At 43.3% G+C, this 20,636-nt stretch overlaps 1 protein-coding gene across 1 annotated transcript in view; it reads left to right on the top strand.

Moving 5' to 3' along the window:
- The window catches only part of LOC134402571 (uncharacterized), a 28,580-nt gene extending 10,540 nt beyond the window's left edge, over window positions 1–18,040 (top strand). Inside the window, exons 8-19 of the mRNA XM_063132152.1 lie at window positions 78–128; window positions 479–508; window positions 2,098–2,133; window positions 4,033–4,080; window positions 5,269–5,319; window positions 8,951–8,995; window positions 11,121–11,162; window positions 13,173–13,202; window positions 14,313–14,339; window positions 14,950–14,994; window positions 17,443–17,481; window positions 17,810–18,040. Of these exons, the coding sequence (XP_062988222.1) occupies window positions 78–128; window positions 479–508; window positions 2,098–2,133; window positions 4,033–4,080; window positions 5,269–5,319; window positions 8,951–8,995; window positions 11,121–11,162; window positions 13,173–13,202; window positions 14,313–14,339; window positions 14,950–14,994; window positions 17,443–17,478 (441 nt within the window). The 3' untranslated portion in view covers window positions 17,479–17,481; window positions 17,810–18,040. The remainder of the gene's footprint in view (window positions 1–77; window positions 129–478; window positions 509–2,097; window positions 2,134–4,032; window positions 4,081–5,268; window positions 5,320–8,950; window positions 8,996–11,120; window positions 11,163–13,172; window positions 13,203–14,312; window positions 14,340–14,949; window positions 14,995–17,442; window positions 17,482–17,809) is intronic.
- The last annotated feature ends 2,596 nt before the right edge of the window (window positions 18,041–20,636 follow it).

Raw genomic sequence — 20,636 nt, 5'->3', positions numbered from 1 at the left:
TTTGTAATTTTGATGGTTTTACTTCTGGTAAGTCACTCTGGGAATAAAAGCAACTAACAACAATTCTTTCTCTCCAGGGTAAAAAACCTCAAAGTGGTTCATCAGAAAGCGTCCGTATCACTGTTCAGGTAACTATCATTCAGTTACACTGCAAATTTGAAATGTGAAAAATAGTGTTTCTCGGGTATGTGCTGTATAGTGAGACAGACCAGAATATAGACTTCTTTTCTATTTAATGACATTATCTTAGAGTAGAACCCTCATCAATACACTAGGGGAAGTGATGGGTGGCTGGGTTGAAATAGAACTGGAGGTTCCTTCTTATATCCATTAATAAATATGAGGAATAGGAGAGATAGGGAATTGAGTGGGCGGAGCATTGTGGTGGGTTGTTGTTGTTGTTGTGGATTATTACCTTGAAACAGACCCATTGATAAAATAAATAACCAGTTGCCTGATTTCTTGATTTTCCTAACAGAGTGGAAAAGGCATCCCAGCTTGTGATAAGGTCAGTGATCTTTTCCCTCCCTTTTTATCTATATTTTGTTGTTTTTTTTTTATTATTATTATTATTATTATTATTATTATTATTATTATTATTTTTCCCTATGCTGTTTAAGCCTTCCTGGGAAAGTTTTTGATGAAGCTTGATAAATGAGGGCCATTCAGTGAAACAGAATGGGGTGATCTTCAGGACAGGTGTAAGGAAGGACTTCTTCACACAACGTCTACCTCAGCCAAAGCCAGCTAAAATCACCTGACTGTGCCAAATTACACAGGTCTACTAGCAGCACTTGGAACTGTGTGAAGTCCATATTTCTGCTCGCTAACAAACAAACTCACTACAGAAGCAGTATGCCAGTCTGCATACCAGCGGCTGGAGAACATGAGAGTGTTCTATTGCCCTCATGTTCTACTTCTCGAATTTCCACAGACTAAGAAGTTAGACAGGCCAAGTCCTAGGTCTGTCTAGAAGCATTTATAGCCAGGGTAGGGCAGAAGGAACCAAGGGGCTGTCTGGGTAGGTTGGTGGGTGGGTGGATGCAGCCATGCTGAGACATGCTAAAACAATACTGCCCTTTCTTCCTCCATGCTGTGGCCACCATCAGTGCACGGATCAGGAGGCCCCTGTTTTGGAGTGTTTGCTGATCCTCCTGATAATTGTATAGCCCATTTCCTGTTCCTTTTGTAGGGAGCTGAGTTTATGATCATATATACAGCACTTGTTTAATTTGCAGAAGTGTAAATGGCCTGAAACAGCTTGTTGTTTTAAAGATAAGGGGCGAAATCCAATGTTGTGCAGGCAGACGTCTGCTTGTACAGTGATTTGCTCCATCTCTCCTTCCCCCAGCCTTTGCAGCCTCGTGCACTCTAAAAAAAAAAAAAACTTCTCCAGAGGTTCCCCCAATGCTCTGGAGCAGATTTTGAGGGTGCATAGGAGTCTGCAGGGGGAGAAGGAATTGCCCCGTCCTCATACTGTTCCATCAGCAGGAGATATTAATTGGATTACGACCCAAGGAACTGAAGCTCACTTCCCCATGCTATGTGTTAATTCCATGGCTGAACAGGATTTGGTTGCTGATCTTGAATTCAAGTTTAATACCCTGTTGTCCACCAAGCCAAGCTCTTCCAATGGCAGGATCCCAACAATGCTATAAATACCATTAGGGCTTTTCTACATGAGGCATTTATTGTGCCCTGGTCATTCCCTACTCACAGTTGTTTACAGGTTCTTTAGAGGACATCATGGCCCTCCAGTTTTGATTCTGTGTCTAAAGACTTTCTGCAAGTTTTTTTTTTAGAGCAGGGAAAATGCAGTATTTAATTGTAAAAGGAAACACTATTTTCACTTGTGTATTCGAGCCATACAACAGTACCACCTAGAGGTTATGTAATGGAAAAGCAATAAAGGACATGCTCTTCATGTAGTGCTCTAAACTCAACTCTGCAATGAAACTGAAAGAAGATATAGCAAATTAACAGCCAATTAACAGCCTTATGTAGAAAAGCTATATTAATTTTCATGTCTCAGGAGAAAAGTTGTATTCAAATAACCAGTTTCTCAAACAAGTAAGTGCTACTCATTCTCCTTTACAGAGTTCACCTTCCTATAACATCCGAATTTGCAACCAGGTAAGCATCCCTGTGTCACTGTTTTCAAAGTGATCTTTTTTTAGTAACCACTGAAGTGGGTTTGTAATTGTCCCTTATACAGCCATGCACTGTGTGGATGCGAGATTCAGGCTGGCCTCCTCATAGCTCCTAAGAATGGCTCTTTTCCTGCTGAGGAGTGCCTCAAAGGGAATGACAAATGAGGGAAGTCTGGAGAACAAAATTGGTTAACAATGATTCCCCTTACAGGTCCATGGTAATGGACTGGATGAGGGCTAACAAACTGAGACTCAATCCAGACAAGACGGAGGTACTGTTAGCGGGTGGTTCATCTGTCCAGCGAGGTGATGTTTGCCCTGTCCTGGACGGGGTTGCACTCTCCCTAAAGGATCGAGTCCGTAGTTTGGGGGTGCTCTTGGATCCAGAACTGTCACTTGAGGCACAGGTGAACTCAGTGGCAAAGAGCACCTTTTATCAGCTTAGGTTGATATACCAACTATGCCCTTATCTGGACAGAGATAGCCTAGCTACAGTTATCCATGCTCTGATAACCTCTCGCTTGGATTACTGCAATGCGTTATACGTGGGGCTGCCTTTGAAAACGGTCCGGAAGCTTCAGCTGGTACAAAATAGGGCAGCCCGTTTACTAACAGGGACTGGCCGGCGAGATCACATCACACCAGTCCTTTTACAACTTCATTGGCTGCCAGTCCAGGTCCGGGCCCAATTCAAAGTGCTGGTATTGACATTTAAAGCCCTAAACGGTTTGGGGCCAGGTTATCTGAAGGAACGCCTCCTCCCATATGTACCTACCCGTACCTTAAGATCATCTACAGGGGCCCTTCTCCGTGAGCCCCTGCCAAAGGAAGTGAGGCAGGTGGCTACTAGGAGGAGGGCTTTCTCCGCTGTGGCACCCCGGTTGTGGAACGAGCTCCCCAGAGAGGTCCGCCTGGCGCCTACACTGTACTGCTTTCATCGCCAGCTGAAGACCTTTTTATTCACTCAGTATTTTAACACTTAATTTTAACTTAAATTTAAATTTTACTGTTTTAACTCTGTATTTTAATCTTATAATCAACTTTGCTGTGTGGTTTTATCCTGGTTGCGCTTTTTATACTGTATTTCGTAATTGTGTTTTAACCTGTTGGGTGTTTTACTGTGGTTTTAATTTTTGTGAACCGCCCAGAGAGCTTCGGCTATTGGGCGGTATAAAAATGTAATAAATAAATAAATAAATAAATAAATAAATAAATCCAAAGCCCTTGAAGACAGGAATGAGCGGATTTTTTTGTTTTCTTTCTTTCTTTCTTTCTTTCTTTCTTTCTTCCTGCCTGCCTGCCTGCCTGCCTGCCTGCCTGCCTGCCTGCCTGCCTGCCTTTCATTCATGATTTCTTTCCTGTTGCCATCAATGGGAGAGAAGCAAACTGGCATAGTTCTCCCGCTGTTCTGGGATGTGACTGGGGACTTGTAGGCTTTCCCAGCACACCCAAGGTTCTCCAACTGATATGTCCCCCTTTCCCCCTCTCTGATGTTGGTGGCCCAATGGTGAAGAGGTAAAGGCTGAGGTAGTTTCCACAAGGGCTGGGAGAGGTGTTTCTAGGTGGCATCATTTCTTTCAAGGTTGGATCTCTCTCTCTCTCTCTCTCTCACTCTTTCCTCCCTTGAAGTACCTTAAGATTATCATTCATTATTTTGCTTTTCCACTCTGTTCTATTTTTTAAAAAACCTCTAAAGTATACCTTTCCATTTCAGATTGCCTTTTCTTATGATGAATATCTGTATTTAACTTTTTCTCCATGACATAGCATGCTTTTTATCAAATGTTGTTTGCTTCCTAAAAATGCTACCAGTCCAAAAGATTGATTAATAATAGCATGGCTGATGTCTATTTTTTTCTTCTTTTCCCCCCCTTTCCCACAGCAGGGCCAGTCTTCAACCTCACAAGGTAGCAGCTCCTTTGGCACACAGGTATATATATATTTCCAATAATTTATATCAAATATCAAAGAACTGACTACATTTTACAACATGATAAAAAAGAACTCCTTTAAGTGTGCAATCCTGTGCATATTTAGTCTAGGGCATGCTGGCTGGGACATGCTGGGAGTTGTGGGGCTTTTTTCTGTCTAGATATGCATAGGATTGTGCCCTTAATGGGTAAGTGCCCATTCCCCTCCACTGAATCCATGCTTTTGGAATAGAGAAATCATGTGGGATGGAGAGTGCATCAGCACTGCACTTCCCAGGGGCACTGACATGATTTTCCCATTCCTCGTGCATCCTTCCTTCACGCATGACATTGGAATCATGGGATCCAGGCACAGAGAGGTCAGCCCAGTAGCATTTTTCACTGGGCTTCTTTTTCTACCATGTTGAATGGGTTTTCAGTGGTCAAGAGGACAAAGCTGGAAAATCATGAGGGACCGTTTCAGATGCTGTACGTTTGTGCTCCATCGGCCTGCCCTGCTCTGGCACAGTGACTAAGTCAGCTGTGCCTCTTAAAAACCAACGTATTTATTAATATAATTCACTAATGCCACTTAGTGTAGTAACCGGGACAACCAGTGTCTAGTGCAGGGATGGGGACATGTAGCCCTCCAGAAGTTGTTGGATTGCAACTCCTTCTTTTGAGCCCACTGCCTTCAGAGGCGTGTTTGGTGGCAATGCAAAAGAGGGCCTTCTCGGTGGCTGCTCCCCAGTTGTGGAACTCCCTGCTGAGAGAGACTAGGTTCGCCCCCTCTCTGTTATCCTTCCGCCGGCAGGCAAAGACCACTTTATTCAAGAGGGCCTTCGTGTGTAAGTGAGTCAGAATGGAGAGGCGGGTTAGAAATAAAATTATTATTATTATTATTATTATTATTATTATTAATAATAATAATAATAATCTTACCATTCCCTTTCTATGGCAGCTGCAAGCAGTGATTCTTTGTATAAATAATTACAAAGCCCTGTCATAGAGTAATTCTAGAGAGCCACAGCTGGGTCATTTGGACAGGACTTATTTGAATTACTTTGCCTTTACATTTTTAGATGATTTCTTTACTTATAATATTTGGTTGCAATTTGGATGGTTTTACTTTTTGCAAGTCATTTTGTGTATACTTTTATAGAAAAGCAATTAACACCCCCCCACCTCCCACCATTCTTTCTCTCCAGGGCTCAAAACCTCAAGGTGGTTCATCAGAAACTGTGCGCATTACCATCCAGGTAACTACCATTCAGTTCCCCCGCATAGTCATAATTTGAAAAATGGGTACAACATATGTGCAGTATAGCAAGCAAGTCAGCCTAGATTTCAACTTACGTCCTGTTTGACTTCAGTGCCTTAGGGCCTTGCTAGACCTGCCGGCTTACGACAGCAGGGAGGCGGGGCCAAGGCGCGCTACCGTTAGCGCGTCTCCCCCAGGTTTCCACACGTCGGACGCGCAGGGACGTCGCATCCCTGCGGTGTCCGCCATTTTTTTTTTTTTTTTTGCTTAAAGTAGGGTGACCATATGAAAAGGAGGACAGGGCTCCTGTATCTTTAACAGTAAAGTAGAAAAGGGAATTTCAGCAGGTGTCAATTGAAGAGGGTGAAATTCCCTCTTCATCACAACACTTAAAGCTACACTAGCTATAGTAGAGTGGCCAGATACAAAAGAGGGCAGGGCTTCTGCAGCTTTAACTGTGTTGATGAAGAGAGAATTTCACCCTCTTCAATTGACACCTGCTGAAATTCCCTTTTCTACATTACTGTTAAAGATACAGGAGCCCTGTCCTCCTTTTCATATGGTCACCCTAGCTTAAAGGGGCCGGGTGCGGCCCGAAGACTCCGGAGACGGTGAGTGTTTTTTTGGGGGGGGGGGGTTGTACGGGGGGGCGAAGGATGGCAGGGTGTGATTGCGCCGCGCGCCGCCCGAGCAAGCAGCCGAGTGGCGCTTGCCCGGGCAATGCCTTGCATGGGGCGGCATTGCTCGGGCAAGCGCCGCTTGGCTGCTTGCTCGGGCGGCGCGCGACGCGATCGCACCCCCCTCCCCCCTTGCCACCCACCCTGCCATCCTTCGCCCTCCCTTCTCTTCCCCCCCCCGGGCTGATGGGCACAGCGCTCGTATGAGCGCTGTGCCAGGCAGGTCCGCGGCTTTTTGCGGCTCCTCGCAAGTAAGCGAGGAGCCACAAAAAGCCGGAGCTGGGGAAAAGGCGCGCCATAAGCGCATTCGCTTATGGCACGTTGGAGGAGGCCTCAGCGCGGCCTGCCGCTGGATTCTCCTGTGCGTCATCTGGATGCACAGCAGGGAAACCAGGTCAGAAGGCGAGCTAAGGCCTCGTCTAGTAACGCCCTTAGAGTGTCATCACATGGGGGGAAATCGCGTTTGCTTACTGTCGTTTCTCCCCCTGCCGTGTTTGTCCCTCATTGCTTCCTCTTTTGAAAGAGGAAGTAAACAATGTGCAAGGCAGGCATTCAGTGGGCTGTTTTGATTGTGCTGCTTCTCCTGTACACAGCAGGAGATAGCAGTAACTCCCGTCTTTAAAAATAAGTTGGGTTTACTGGGGTTTTTTTGTGGTGCGAAGAAGGCTATAAGGGGCGGGAGGCAGATGACGTCGTGAGAGGGACCTGCAAAAATCTGTGAATGCCCAGTAATGAGCACACAATAAAATGCTCATCTGATGGAGCTCTTAGAACAGAAGCCACACCAATATTTGGAAGAGAATATATGGAGTTGGCGATGTCTGGATCAGGGGTTCCACTGGCAAATATGTGGAAGAGGAGAGGCAGGAAGGTTTTTGGGGGGAGGAATGTTATGTTGAGAGCACATCTTCATAAGCTGCTTTTAATATCCTGATATTTAGCTTCATCCCACATACCTGCTTCCCCCGTAGTGCTAAGCTTTTGCGGTTGTTGTTTTTGCTACCGGGCAACAGCGATCCTTTGCATACCAGGAAGTGAGTTTAAAAAATCATAAAAAATCAACAGATGACCCAATTAAATTCAAATTTGGTATGCTTAAAGCTCTCCCTAATATGTATTACTGTCCAATTTTGGTGTCTTTATCTTTAACGCTTACGCAGATGTAAGCATTTCTTTAAAATCCTGCTCCTGCGCCCCAGCGGTGGCTCGGAAGATACGCTCAAAAAGTAGGGGCTGAATACAGTGAATCTTTTTGCTTTATTGCACAATTAAGGCAGGATGCATGGGAGTACTTCACAATCAAAGCAGATTATAAGGTGGAAAACTTCTGAGTCCTTTGCATGCAATTCACAGTATAATGCTGGTGTGATAAAGCTCATTATCCCTCTCCTGATGCACTTCAGTGCACATTTCAGTCAGCTCACATTGCACCCATCATGAAACCACCCTTCACTTGTTATTCCCTTGCTCTTTTGCAAGTTCAACAGCAGCTCAGGATCAGTGTGGGGAGCACCATCTATGAGATGGAGTGGGCATCTCCCACATTACAGCATCCTGCTCTGAGGAGTACAGTTCTTCTTGTTTTCCCACTCCTAGGCCTAGAAGTCTAAACTTCCAAAAACACGCCCCTGCCCCTTAGATGCCTTGTTTCTTGGCAAAATGGTTGTGATTTTTGCTGTGGCTATGGCAGCAAAGTTGGCAGTGGTAGTAGAGTCTCTGCAAAAACAGCCCTGGGAAGGGTGTGTGGATTGCCAACCCCTGGTCTAATCAGATGTTTCATCCCACTCAAGCCCACTCATTGGAATCTTTATCCAAAGAAAACACTCTATTGAGTATCTCAAGTTAAGGAGAAGTAGCTACATGATAAATGCAATTCAGTTACTAACAAGAGAGAGTATTTTTCCTTCACGGCAGCTTCAAGCTTGCAGAATAGCAACTCCTTCGGCAGAAAAGAATTTATACTTTTATCATTCTAATGTCAGTTACTTTCACCAGTAAAATACAACTTATTGAGTAACAATAGCATGGCTGAGGGACAAGCAGAAAGCTGCTTGTGTCACCTCTAAAATGATTTGGGGGGTGCTTGAGGGCCCCAGTTGAACATTGAAACCACTGAAGTGGGGGTTCAGTGTTCAACAGAAGTCTCAAAGGGCCCCAGTTTATCTCTCCCTCTTTCCTGCCTGCTACCCCAGAGTGGTTTCTGATTTCCCCTCTCTGCCAACCCATCTTAGCCAAGGGGGAAAGCTTACATAATGAGTGGGAGCATCAGAGCAGATGGCAAATTCTTGGAACACAGAAGAGGCCGGTTGGACACTGACTGAACATCACAGATCAGTCCCCATGATCTCAAATGGAAAGCAATGTAGTTCACATTGGGCATCTTTACATTAAGGGGAAATCACGTTGCTTACCCTGGGTGTTTATGATTCCTGCTTTTTGGCGTGATTTTTACACAGATGGTGAGGGGTGACCACGTGGTCTGAATTGAATACTTTCCCTCTGTTCAGTTCCATTGAGACAGCGCAATCTAGGGGAGGGGGGAGACCCTGCTTTTTCCCCTGGATGTTACCACTTTAAAAGTGGTTCTTTTCATGATGGAATTTTCAACGGATGCCATATGAGACATCCTGGTTGTTCACAGCGTCATTCAAAAGACTCACAAACTTTTGTGAGTGGCCAATCACAAGCATGTAATAAATCACTCGTTTAGAAGAACCCACTGTTAGAAAACACCTTTCAGAGAGCCGCCCCCTGCTACTCTGTCCCAATTTTTCCACGCTTGGGGGACCAGGAAGATCTGGTAGGGTGCCTGTGCAAGCAGAATTGGGATGGGTGACCAGCTCATGGTAGCCTGTGTTCCCAATTCTGTTGGCAGGATTTGAGCAAAGGCGACCACCTAACAATCATTCCCACACACCATCCCTAAAGGCTGATGTATGTTTTTCCTTACAGGACCAGGCTCCAGGCTCACAGGCCGGCAGCTCCTCTGGCACGCAGGTAATATATCTATGTGTAGTGAACAGAGCAGCCTTTCCCAACCTGGTGTCCTCCAGATGTGTTTTTTTAATAATATTTTTATTAAAGATTTTCATATATTCAACATATCACAAACATTATAATATAATATAGTATAATATATCTCCCTCCCTCCCCTAAATGAATAATAGTAATAATAATAATAATTTAAGAAAACAATGGAGTGAAGCTTATTGCCCTTATTACATTTTTAAATTCTTGATATTATTGTAATTTTACTATAAATTTATTCTATATTGGAAATTTCATACCATTTATACAGTCCATATATCCCTAGCTGTGTTCGACATATATGTCAACATCTCAGAATCCAGATGTGTTGAAATACAACTCTCATCATCCCCCAAACAGCACAGACAATGGGAGTTATAGCTCAATACATCTGGAGGGCACCATACCAGGGAAGGCTGTGTATTGAAGCATTTCTGTACCAGGGAATATCCCACAAATTCACCTCAGCTTTATGCTTCTGCCCCACGATCACAACATGCTCCCTTTACACACACTTCCCTCCTCCCATTCCCCTTTAATCTAGACTTCTATATGTTTCATTTATACAGCCACAATGTGGCAATGACTAAAATACAGGTTGTGCCAAACAGGTGTAAAATGGCAGGCAGGTAGGAAGTACTGAACCCAACCCTTTCCTCTGCCCACACTGCATCCATCCCAAATTGCCTCTTCCAACTCAGTCCTCCAAGTCCTGCTAGGAAAAAAGCAAAAGGAGAAAGGCGCTTTCACAGGAAGGTGCAGGTGGAGGAAGGATGTAGGACCCCTTCTCTGCACAGAACCATGGCCACTTATAAAATGGCAGCATCCCATTCTATAAAACACAGGTACCCTCCTATCATGTCTGGTTAAATTCAAAACATGGCTGCCAGTTCAAGCCACTGTGGACTTGACCTGGCGGGGCAATAGATCCACATCTAAGGTCTTCTGTGGACTTTACCTTTAGTGAGGCTGCCCATTCAGAACAGAGAAGATTAACGGATTTTGGGAGCAGTAGCAATTCTATGTGGTGACTGATTTCTTGTTTCTTCACAGGGCCAAGCATCTTCTTACAACAGCCAGGTTGGGATTCTTTCCTTGTCTGTTTTTTTCAAGTTAGAAAATGGGTCTTTTTATTGCTAGTTTATTTCCAGTTCAAATTAAGCTGCGGAAATCCTTCCAAAGTACGAGAGGTGTTGAGGTTGACGGCATCATGTAATCAACCCACAAACTCCTGTGAGTGGCCAGTCACAAGCAAGGCCAGTCATTTAGAGAAGCCCTTGGATTTGGCCCTGAGAAATCTAGTTTAAATACTTTCTCCATCAAGAAGGTCACTGGGTGACCATAGGCTGTGCTCTGGGTCTCAGACTAACAGCGTTGTTGGATTGGGTGGGGGACAAGAACCATGTATACTATCTTGAGCTTCATAAAAGAAAAGTGGGATACAAATGTAGTACTAATGGACATTTCAATTTGAACCTCAGCCTACATCAAACATTTTATAAGCATTTTTTGAACCTCAAAATGAATACCAGCTGTTTCTGTTAACCTATATCAAGTTAGAAAGGGATGGATAGATAGAAGGGGGAGCATAAGAGGAAGGAAATAAAGGAAGTGGCTGGAAGTTATTTAAATAATTAAGGGGTATTTAATTGATAAGCAATATGATCACATCCGGTCCAGACCAGAACTGATTCTGGGCTACAAAATGCATCTGTACTTTTGATGAGCCAAGTAATAATCCCTTTTTATTGCATCCCGGTTCCCTTCTATGCGAATGAGTTTTTGAAACATTTTATTTGTGGCTGTCCCTAGTGTTTCAACTATTTTTAGGTGAATTCTATAAATTCGAAGAAGGTTAAACTGTTATGGATTAACTGGGGGGGGGGGAATCCAACAATTTGTGGGAACGTGTATACAAAATGCATCACGTTAAGAACATGAGAGGAGCCCTGCTGGATCTGGCCAAAGGTCTATCTAATCCAGCATTCTGTTTGCACAGTGGCCAACCAGATGCCCATGAGAAGCAGGATGCAGGACATGAATACAAGAGCATCCTTTAAGACTAATAGCACATTTTCATTTCTTATTTTTAAAGCAGGGTGGATCTTATTCAAGTGGTAGCAGCGCTTGTGGTCAGGTAAGTGGATTTATTTGACATTTTATTTAGAAATTTGTCTCTGTTATCTGAGAGTAGAACAGCTGGTCAGAAGGAGCTGTCTGAGCAACAATATTAAAATATACCACAGAGGGAGAGTCTGAGATTTCTTGCTATTTCTAATAGTAACTATACTAGAAGGGATAGGTACCACAAATGTAGTAATAATTATTAGCACTTGGCAGTCGTCCATTTTTTATTTTCTTTTGGAATAAATATATCACGTTTGGGTATAAAAGGAAGGGGGAACCTCAATTTGCACCTCTGGATCAGGGTCCTGTATACCTACCTGAAAGTAAAAAAGGAAGTTAGGTAGGGTGACCTAAAATGAAGACAGGGCTCCTGTATCTTTAACAGTTGTATTGAAAAGGGAACATCAGCAGGTGTCATTTGTATATACGGAGAACCTGGTGAAATTTCCTCTTCACCACAACAGTTAAAGCTGCAGGTGCCCTGCCCTCTTTTAAATCTGGTCACTCTAGTATAGCTCCTGCAGCTTTAACTGTTGTGATGAAGAGGGAATTTCACCAGGTTCTCCATATATACAAATGACACCTGCTGAAGTTCCCTTTTCTGTGCAACTGTTAAAGATACAAGAGCCCTGTCCTCCTTTTCATATGGTCACCCTAAGTTAGGACCATCTGCCTACTACATATTTAATGTAGCATATAGTTTAACCCTGTGTGGTTCTCATGGTAAAGATTCAACTCACCCCTGTCCCCCTTGTTCAGCCCATCTGGCACACTGGGGACATGACCACCACTGGGGAAGGGCTGGTGGGTGGAAACTATGTTACATCATTTCTCCACAACCTTTGCACTTGTCCAGAGCGCACTCGGGTTCCGACATACTAGGCAAAGACAAAAGGAGCAGGAAGGGACTCTGTGAGCTTTTCTACTTGAGACTGTTAATCCACTGTACCTACTTCTGGTTTCGTCGCAGAAATGAGATCCGAGCAAGATACAAAGAATGTTTCCTTTCCTGCTTTCCACTACATCAACTTTAGGTGGCACTGTGGTATAGTGGAGTAGTGCAATTACACAAGTGGAAATGGCGTAAACAACTGTGGGTAGGGGATGAAGAGCACACAATAAATGACTTGTGTCGACAAGCACTGAGTGGTTTTCTACATGAGGCATTTATTGTGTGCTCGTCATTCCCTTCTCATAGTTGTTTACGAGTTCTTTAGACATTGTCGTGCCCCTCAATTTTTGCTCCTGTTTTTAAACAGCACTTTCTCCGGGGGGGGGGGTAGGGTGTTGAGCTGAGGAAAATGAAATAGCATTTCTGAAAGTGAAAGAAACAGTATTTTCCTACTTGCGTAATTGTGTATTCTGCTATAGCACAGCACCGCCTAGGGGTGACATAGCGGAGAGGCAGGAAAAGAAAAACTCTGTAGCGCTCAGATCTCAATTCTGCAATGAAACCGAAAATAGATACAGCAGATTAAGAGCCTCATATAGAAAAACTCTGGCAATCTTTTGTTCACGAGTTGGGCTGGAGCAAAATTAGCATCTCTGTGGCCACAATTTCCATCCGTTTGACATAGTGATTTCATTGGTGTATTTAATACATCTTTTGATACTGCGTGGAAATCATTTAAAGCAGAGGTAGATAGCCCTCCATATAGGTTGGACTACGACTCCCATAATCTCTGACCACTAGCCATGTTATCTTGGGTTTATGGGAGTTGCAATCCAACACATCTAAAAGGTACCAGGTTCCTATCCCTGGCATAGAGATGGTATAATATTAAGTGGTATGTAAGTATTATGAAGAAATAAATTATATTTATATATATATGAGAGAGATTTCGTAAATGTTATGAACAGGAATTATAGTTCCAGGGGCATTCTAGCAACAATTGTGGATATGGGGGTCATCGCAATGCTGGTTTTAAGAACTGTCTCCAGAAATAAATATTGCATTAAAAAGTTAAATGCCAGTCCCGTTCCCCCAACAATAACGAGAATAAACTTTTATTTTCAATAGGGAACAACATCCACAAATCCCTGCAATCCGGTAAGCTTCCTATTTCACTTCACTTTAAGATGTATTCCTAAGAAACATCTAGTTTTGGGATCTAATTAGGTGTGGCAGTGACTAAAATACAGGTTGTGCCAAACAGGTGTAAAATGGCAGGCAGGTAGGAAGTACTGAACCCAACCCTTTCCTCTGCCCACACTTCATCCACCCCAAATTGCTTCTTCCAACTCAATCCTCCAAGTCCTGCTAGGAAAAAAGCAAAAGTAGAAAGGTGCTTTCAGAGGAAGGTGCAGGTGGAGGAAGGATGTGGGACCCCTTCTCTGCACAGAACCATGCCCCACTGCCCCACTTACAAAATGGCAGTATCCCATTCTATAAAACACAGGTGCCTTCCTGCCATGTCTGGTTAAATTCAAAACATGGCTACCAGTTCAAGCCACTGTGGACTTGACCTGGCGGGGCAATAGATCCACATCTAAGGTCTTCTGTGGACTTTACCTTTAGCGAGGCTGCCCATTCAGAACAGAGAAGAATAACGGATTTTGGAAGCAGTAGCAATTCTATGTGGTGACTGATTTCTTGTTTCTTCACAGGGCCAAGCATCTTCTTACAACAGCCAGGTTGGGACTCTTTCCTTGTCTGTTTCTTTCAAGTTAGAAAATGGGTCTTTTTATTACTAGTTTTTTTCCAGTTTAAATTAAGCTGTGGAAATCCTTCCAAAGCACAAGACGTGCTGAGGTTGACAGCATCATGTAATCAACCCACAAACTCCTGTGAGTGGCCAGTCACAAGCATGGTGTAAATAACTCATTTAGAGAAGCCCTTGGATTTGGCCCTGAGAAATCCAGTTCAAATACTTGCTCTATCAAGAAGGCCACTGGGTGACCATGGGCTATGCCCTGGGTCTCAGACTAACAGCGTTGTTGGATTGGGTGGGGGACAAGAGCCATGTATACTACCTTGAGCTTCATAAAAGAAAAGTGGGATACAAATGTAGTACTCATGGACATTTCTATTTGAACCTCAGCCTACATCAAACATTTTGAAGCATTTTTTGAACCTTTGTCCATTCAGAAAATAGAAGATTAATGGATTTGGGGTGCAGTAGCAATTCTATGTGGTGACTGATTTCTTGTTTCTTCACAGGGCCAAGCATCTTCTTACAACAGCCAGGTTGGGACTCTTTCCTTGTCTGTTTCTTTCAAGTTAGATGATGTACAGATTTTCAGGCAATTTCAATGGAAGATTGTGGAGGCTGGTGATTCCGATGTCAGTGGCATGATGAATCCATTCTGGATTTCAGTCAGTTCCGAAGCACCTTGGAAATCTCCTTTAGAGTTCTAACTCAAACCTGGAGCAGATACACTGCCTCACTGAAATCGGAGCCACCAGCCTCCACTGCTGGAAGACATGATCCATAAAGGTCCATAAAAGACAACCTAGGACACAACCCGCTGGGAAGTTCCTCTTTACAATCCCAATCAAACTATTGCCCACCTCCCATTCATTTCAATGGAAGGTGTCCTGGGAAACTTCATGTATTTTGCCCTAAATTATTTTCCTCCTCCTCCTTCTCCTCCTCCTCCTCCTCCTCCTCCTCCTCCTCCTCTTCTTCTTCTTCTTCTTCTTCTTCTTGATTGTTTTAAATTCTAGTAAGTGAAGTGCCAAAAACACTTCCATATGGCCCCTGAAGATTTTAAGCATTACATTTCTGAAATTCAGCTGACTTTTAAGAGCTATTTTAATGTGTGTGTGTCCCCTGCATTCTGTTTCTTTTCTTTAGGCTAGTTCATCACAGTCTCAAGGCAACAGTAATGCTTGTATTCCGGTAGGTTTCCTTTCTCTTCATTTATATAGAGATTAGTCCTGATTTGCTACCTGGAATGTAACTTCTTATACAAATTCGGTTCTGTCCTTCTAAGTCCCTGGTCGGCAACTAGTTTTCCCGGACAGCCAATTTGAAAAGCAAGGGTTTGGGGGAGGGCTCACTACTTCAAAGCCCACCTTATAAAGTGCCCTCCCAAGCAAGTTCTGTCACCCATTTCCTTCTCACTTATTTTGCCCATACGTTGGCAGCCTAGGGATCAGACCCCAGGGACTTCCATTTGCTGATCCTTTCTTTAAGATGATCCAAGGTTATTTATTTATTTGATTTGTACCCCACCTTTCTACCAAGAAACATGGCACTCAAAGCAACTAATGGCTCTTAAGGCCAAACAAACATTTTATTTTATTACATTTTATTTTATTATCTTTTTATCTTGCTTTTCAGTAAAAAAAAAAAAAAGTCTCCTAAAGTGACTCATGTCAGTAAAAAGAATAAGAGAGAGGCTTTGCTCTTAGGCTTACAAACCAAAAAGACAAGGGATTGGATCCGAACTTAGTCATAGTTAGAGCATATAACTGTCGTTGGCCAGGGAACCAAGAGCCACCTCAGAAAAACCGCTCTATAATCCCTTGAAGGTTTGCAGGATTGGGACCACACTTCATAGGTAGCCTCCCTTAGTTGGGAGGCACCCAATACACCTTCAAAATCCAGCACAATTTCACTCAGTGGAGGGAAACTCCTGGGTGCACCAAATAGGAGGTGGCAAAATAAACCCTTGGAAAATAAGCAAAAACAGCCAAACATGCACATTTCTCCCATAGCCTAAAGTGCACAATTGTGCGGGTGCAAATTCATGCAATTGCAAATTTGCGCAAATTCGTACCGACACAATTGTGCACTTTAGGCTATGGGGGAAATGGACAGTTTTGGATGCTTACTTTATTTTTGCTTATTTTCCAAAGTTTATTTGTGCCACCCTCTTTTTGATGCACCCCAGATTTTCCCTTCCCCTGGATATAATTGCACAGGGTTTCGAAGGTGGATCAGGTAGGGAGGCTGCATATGAAGCAAAACTCCATTGGTGAACCCCGGATTCTCCCCCCTCCAGATATAATTGTGCAGGGTTTTGTTGTTGGAATGGATGCCTCCCCATTAGGAGAGGCTGTGTGATGTGCTGTCATGATCCTGCAAGGTTTTATAGCCATCATCCCCTTTTTAGTGCATTCAGGATTTCCGCTCCTTGGTGAGTAGGCGCGTGGGGCTTTGATGTTGGATTGGGTGCCTCCCAGCTGTAAACTTCCAGTGCTTTAGAGGTGAAACAGCACCACTGCTCAGACAGGAGGACTGCAGCAGGTCAGGAAGCAGGGTGTGAGTCAAATTACACACAGTAGCATGGTGACCATATGAAAAGGAGGACAGGGCTCCTGCCTCTTTAACAGTTGTGTAGAAAAGGTAATTTCAGCAGGTGTCCTTTGTATGCATGCAGCACCTGGTGAAATTCCCTCTTCATTACAGCAATTAAAGCTGCAGGAGCCCTGCTGTCTTTTGTATCTGGTCACTCTAATTTAGCCCCTGCAGCTTTAACTGTTGTGATGTAGAGGGAATTTCACCAGGTGCCGCATGCATACAAACGACACCTGCTGAAATTACCTTTTCTATGCAACTGTTAAAGACACAGGAGCCCTGTCCTCCTTTTCCTATGGTCACCCTATACAGTAGCTTATTAGCCTGTTTGTGTGTTTCAAAATAAGCTACTGTGCATAGCTTATTAATCCGTCATAGGCTATTATGATGGCCAAATGCAGCCAATGGCCTGCTGTGATAAAAGCAGTGGCATGGTGGCTGCTGTACTCAGGGAAGAAAAGATGGAACTGAATTTGCAGGCAGAAGCAACTCTATGTGGTGACTGATTGCTATTTCTTTCCAGTCTTACCCTTTCATGTTGGAGACAGCAGGTGCTAATTGAACTTGCATTGTCAGTGTTAATATATCTCCTGAAAATGGAAATTGCAGAAATTCAAAATATGGCCACAAATTTGAACCAATGTGATCCTGACCTGGTAATGCATTAGATGCACATCTCAGATACTCTATGGACTTACTGCATAACCTTTGACAAGAGATGAGAAAATGAATAGATTTTTTGGAAACAGTGTCAAATTTATGTGGTGAGAAGTGTCTGAGTTTGGGACTTGTTCATGTAACAATAAACCGTTGTTTCTCATTACATCCAAATGCAGCCTGTGTATCTTGGTCTGAACCAGCAAGGCAAACCTTACATTCTTAATAGTTGTGTGAATCCAGCAACCCATTTGAGCGTTGCTGTGATCATGTTGTCACTGAATTTGTAGTGAAGCAGCCACCTGAGATCTTGGGGAGAAAAGAAATTTGACTGAAAAAAGTCACACGTGCGGCAGAGTAATTATTAATTTTGTATTTTTCTCACAGGGTAAAGATACTTCGTACAACAACAATAGGTGTTGAATGGTAAATATAAATTCCTATTGCATGGCAAACAATTTCAAAGTGTAATGCTTACTCTTCAAATGTTTCATAGTATTACATGATTAAACATGGGAGATTTTGTTGGCAGAAACCTTAGGTAGTGTGTGGGTCCGGACCAAATTTAAGTCCCACACACCTAATCTTTCTTTGCCCATGCCTTACTTAAGGCGTGCATGAAATGGATTGTGTGTTGTTGGTATTATTATTATTATTATTATTATTATTATTATTATTATTATTATTATTCCAATGATGCAATGATGATAATAAAAGAACTGTTGGATGACATGGTTATATTTCTGTGTTGTAGTGATGTGTGTTGGAATAAGAATCCTGTCTGGAGCTGAAGAAGAGAATAGAAAAGAGAGACCATGAAAGCAACTTCTGCACAGGAGGACCGCTGAAAACCCACAAAGTACAAATGCATTGCAAAATTACCCTTTTCTGTATTGCTTCCCTGACATATGCTGCTATTGAATAGAAATTTTCACATTCGCTCGAGTCCAAAATCGGGTAAAATTAAAAATAAAAAGAATCGTTATTGTACAATGTTCTCAAGTCTTCCCCTCATTTATTACACAAGCCTGGAATATTTGCACATCCCTATAGGCTGTCCTCTTCTTTGGCATATGTTACTGCTGATGCCTTTGCTCATACCACTGAAGATGGCCATTTCTACATGAGGCATTTATCCGTGGGCTTATGATTGGTCACTCACAGAAATTTGCAGGTCCTATACTTGACGTCGATATCTCCAGGGCACCTCCCACTGTTTGCCAGCTTGTCGCGCTGTTTTTCATGACGACAAAAATCCAGCATTTTTTTCCCTCTCGCAATGAACCACTTTAACTGTATAGTGTACTGACATCATGGTGGATTATTGCAAATAATGCAACAGTGAACCGCCCAGAGAGCTCCGGCTATTGGGCGGTATAGAAATGTAATAAATAAATAAATAAATAAATAAATGGTGCCACCTAGTGGCTTTATAACGAAACATATAGATTTGCCAAGGAAAAAAGAAGGGGAAAAAACACATGGAAAGGACCCAATCTAATCTCACAAGGAATCCAAAAGCAGAAGCCCCAGTAAAGTTGCCTGGTGTAAAGATGCTGCATATCTTATCTACAGAGTCAGCAATCCTTAATGGCCCACCAAACCTAAGGTCTAAACTAGGTACAATGGTGGTCATTCTCAGACAGAACTGCCCTAATCATATTGAAAAGGGGACTGTGGATTCACTTCCAAAAGCAAAAGGAGGGCATGGTGATGAACCATACCACCACCACCGCCACCACCCTGCTCACAGTTTACTTCTAGTAGCTTTTTTCTCTGTGCCTGCAGTTGCAAATCAGCGCCACCAGAGGACACTGTAGGACATTTCTCTGTGTGGTTGTGCCCATGGTAAAGAGGAATGAGAATTTCAGCTCAGTTCATAAATCAAAGTGCCCCGTTTGCACCCCAAACAATACTAGAGTGCACGTTCTCAAAAGATGTTTGCAAATTCCTGAACTCATGTTCAGATTTTTTAAATGTGCACTTTTAAAAATGCACACAGGAATGCATATTTCCCAATCAAAATGCCCACTTCCGTTTGAACAAACCGAAAAATGAAGAAGAAAAACACAGTTTGCAAACGAAAATGTAAGTGAAATGAGCTTTGAAGTGTAGTTCGGAGAATTTTGGTGAGCTTGAGTATCCCTGGTTCTTCCATCCCTGGCTCATGGTCTTTAAGCAGTATCACCACAGTAAGCTGTTCTTGATGCAGTAACTGTATATCCCTAACCACTGTATGGTAAAGATCATACCCTTTACAAACTTCAAAGAGAGCCAGTGTGGTGTAGTGGCTAGAGTGTTGGACTGGGAGTCAGGAGATCCAGGTTCTAGGCCCCACTTAGCCACCAAAGCTCACTGGGTGACTTCGTGGCAGTCACAGCCCCCATCTATACGACAATGGGATTGCTCCTCATTAAATATAAACCTGAATTTTCATTGATTCGAATCTAGCTAAAGAGCTTCACACTGCAGCAGCAACAACTATTTATTTCCTGAATTTTTTTTGTAGTGCAGTTAGAAATGTGCACATGCGCATATATACGATGGTACGATGCTAGGGAGGAGAGACGATAAAAGCTATAAATTTTATATGCAGAGCTTCCCAGATTCATAAACAGACAAACTGGGAGCGAGGGAGGGGGAAGGAACGAGGCAGCAGAATCCGAATTCAAACTAAAAATGGCACACGAAGGAACGAGGCAGACGATAGGTGGGAAATCATCCAATCACATTGTCCTACCCTCAAAGTTCTGCCCACATGTCAAAATGCAATTTAACTCCCCCAAAGACACATAGCCATAACACGGTGCAAACTCGGACGTGATCTAAAAGTTGCAGTAAATCGCGAATGCGAAGATGTGCATTATTGCATTAAAAACTCGGCGCTACGGCGAACGGATGGCTGCGACATGTGTCCTGAAACACGAATATGCGTATTTAGGTCCAGGTAAACAAGCCGTATAGACAAGCCCACAGACTCTCAGCCCAACTTACATCATGCAGTGGTTGCTGTGAGGATAAAATGGAGAGAAGGGGGATTATGTATGCCATCTTGGGTTCCTTGAGGGGAAAAAAGGCAGAATATAAATGTAATAATGTAAATATAAATGGTCGTAGTCCAAACACCACTGGAGAGCACCAGGGAGAGGAAGGCTGCCCAAGACTGAAGAAGTTGCACCAGCAACTGCTGAGTGGCGGCTTCTTTCCTCTGCAGCTGTGGCAGCTCAGCTATGATCACTGAAGGACATAAGTCATCCAAAACGTAGGGTGATGAAGGGCTGCTCACACACTGACTTTGTCCCTGTAAGTGTCCGCACCTGCACCTGCACCTCCAGGATGCTGGGCCAGTGGTGCGCCTGATGCCAACGGCAGGGCCAGTTCCATCAGCCTTACTCCCCATTTATCACGTGGAGGTTCCTTCACACGTTTAACCCATGAAAGGGGCCTTAGGTGCAACCCGATCCAAAAGTCCTTCTTTGGAAATAAGTCCATGCATTTTGAATGAATTTACTTTTGTGTAATGTAGTTTAGGTGTGGGATAGAAAACTATTGAAAGAAATGGGATTTAAGTGCATGTAATT

Source organism: Elgaria multicarinata, chromosome 1 (assembly GCF_023053635.1).
Source record: "Elgaria multicarinata webbii isolate HBS135686 ecotype San Diego chromosome 1, rElgMul1.1.pri, whole genome shotgun sequence".
In the NCBI taxonomy this organism is placed as follows: Eukaryota; Metazoa; Chordata; class Lepidosauria; order Squamata; family Anguidae; genus Elgaria; species Elgaria multicarinata.
This window is presented reverse-complemented; position numbering and strand designations above follow the sequence as displayed.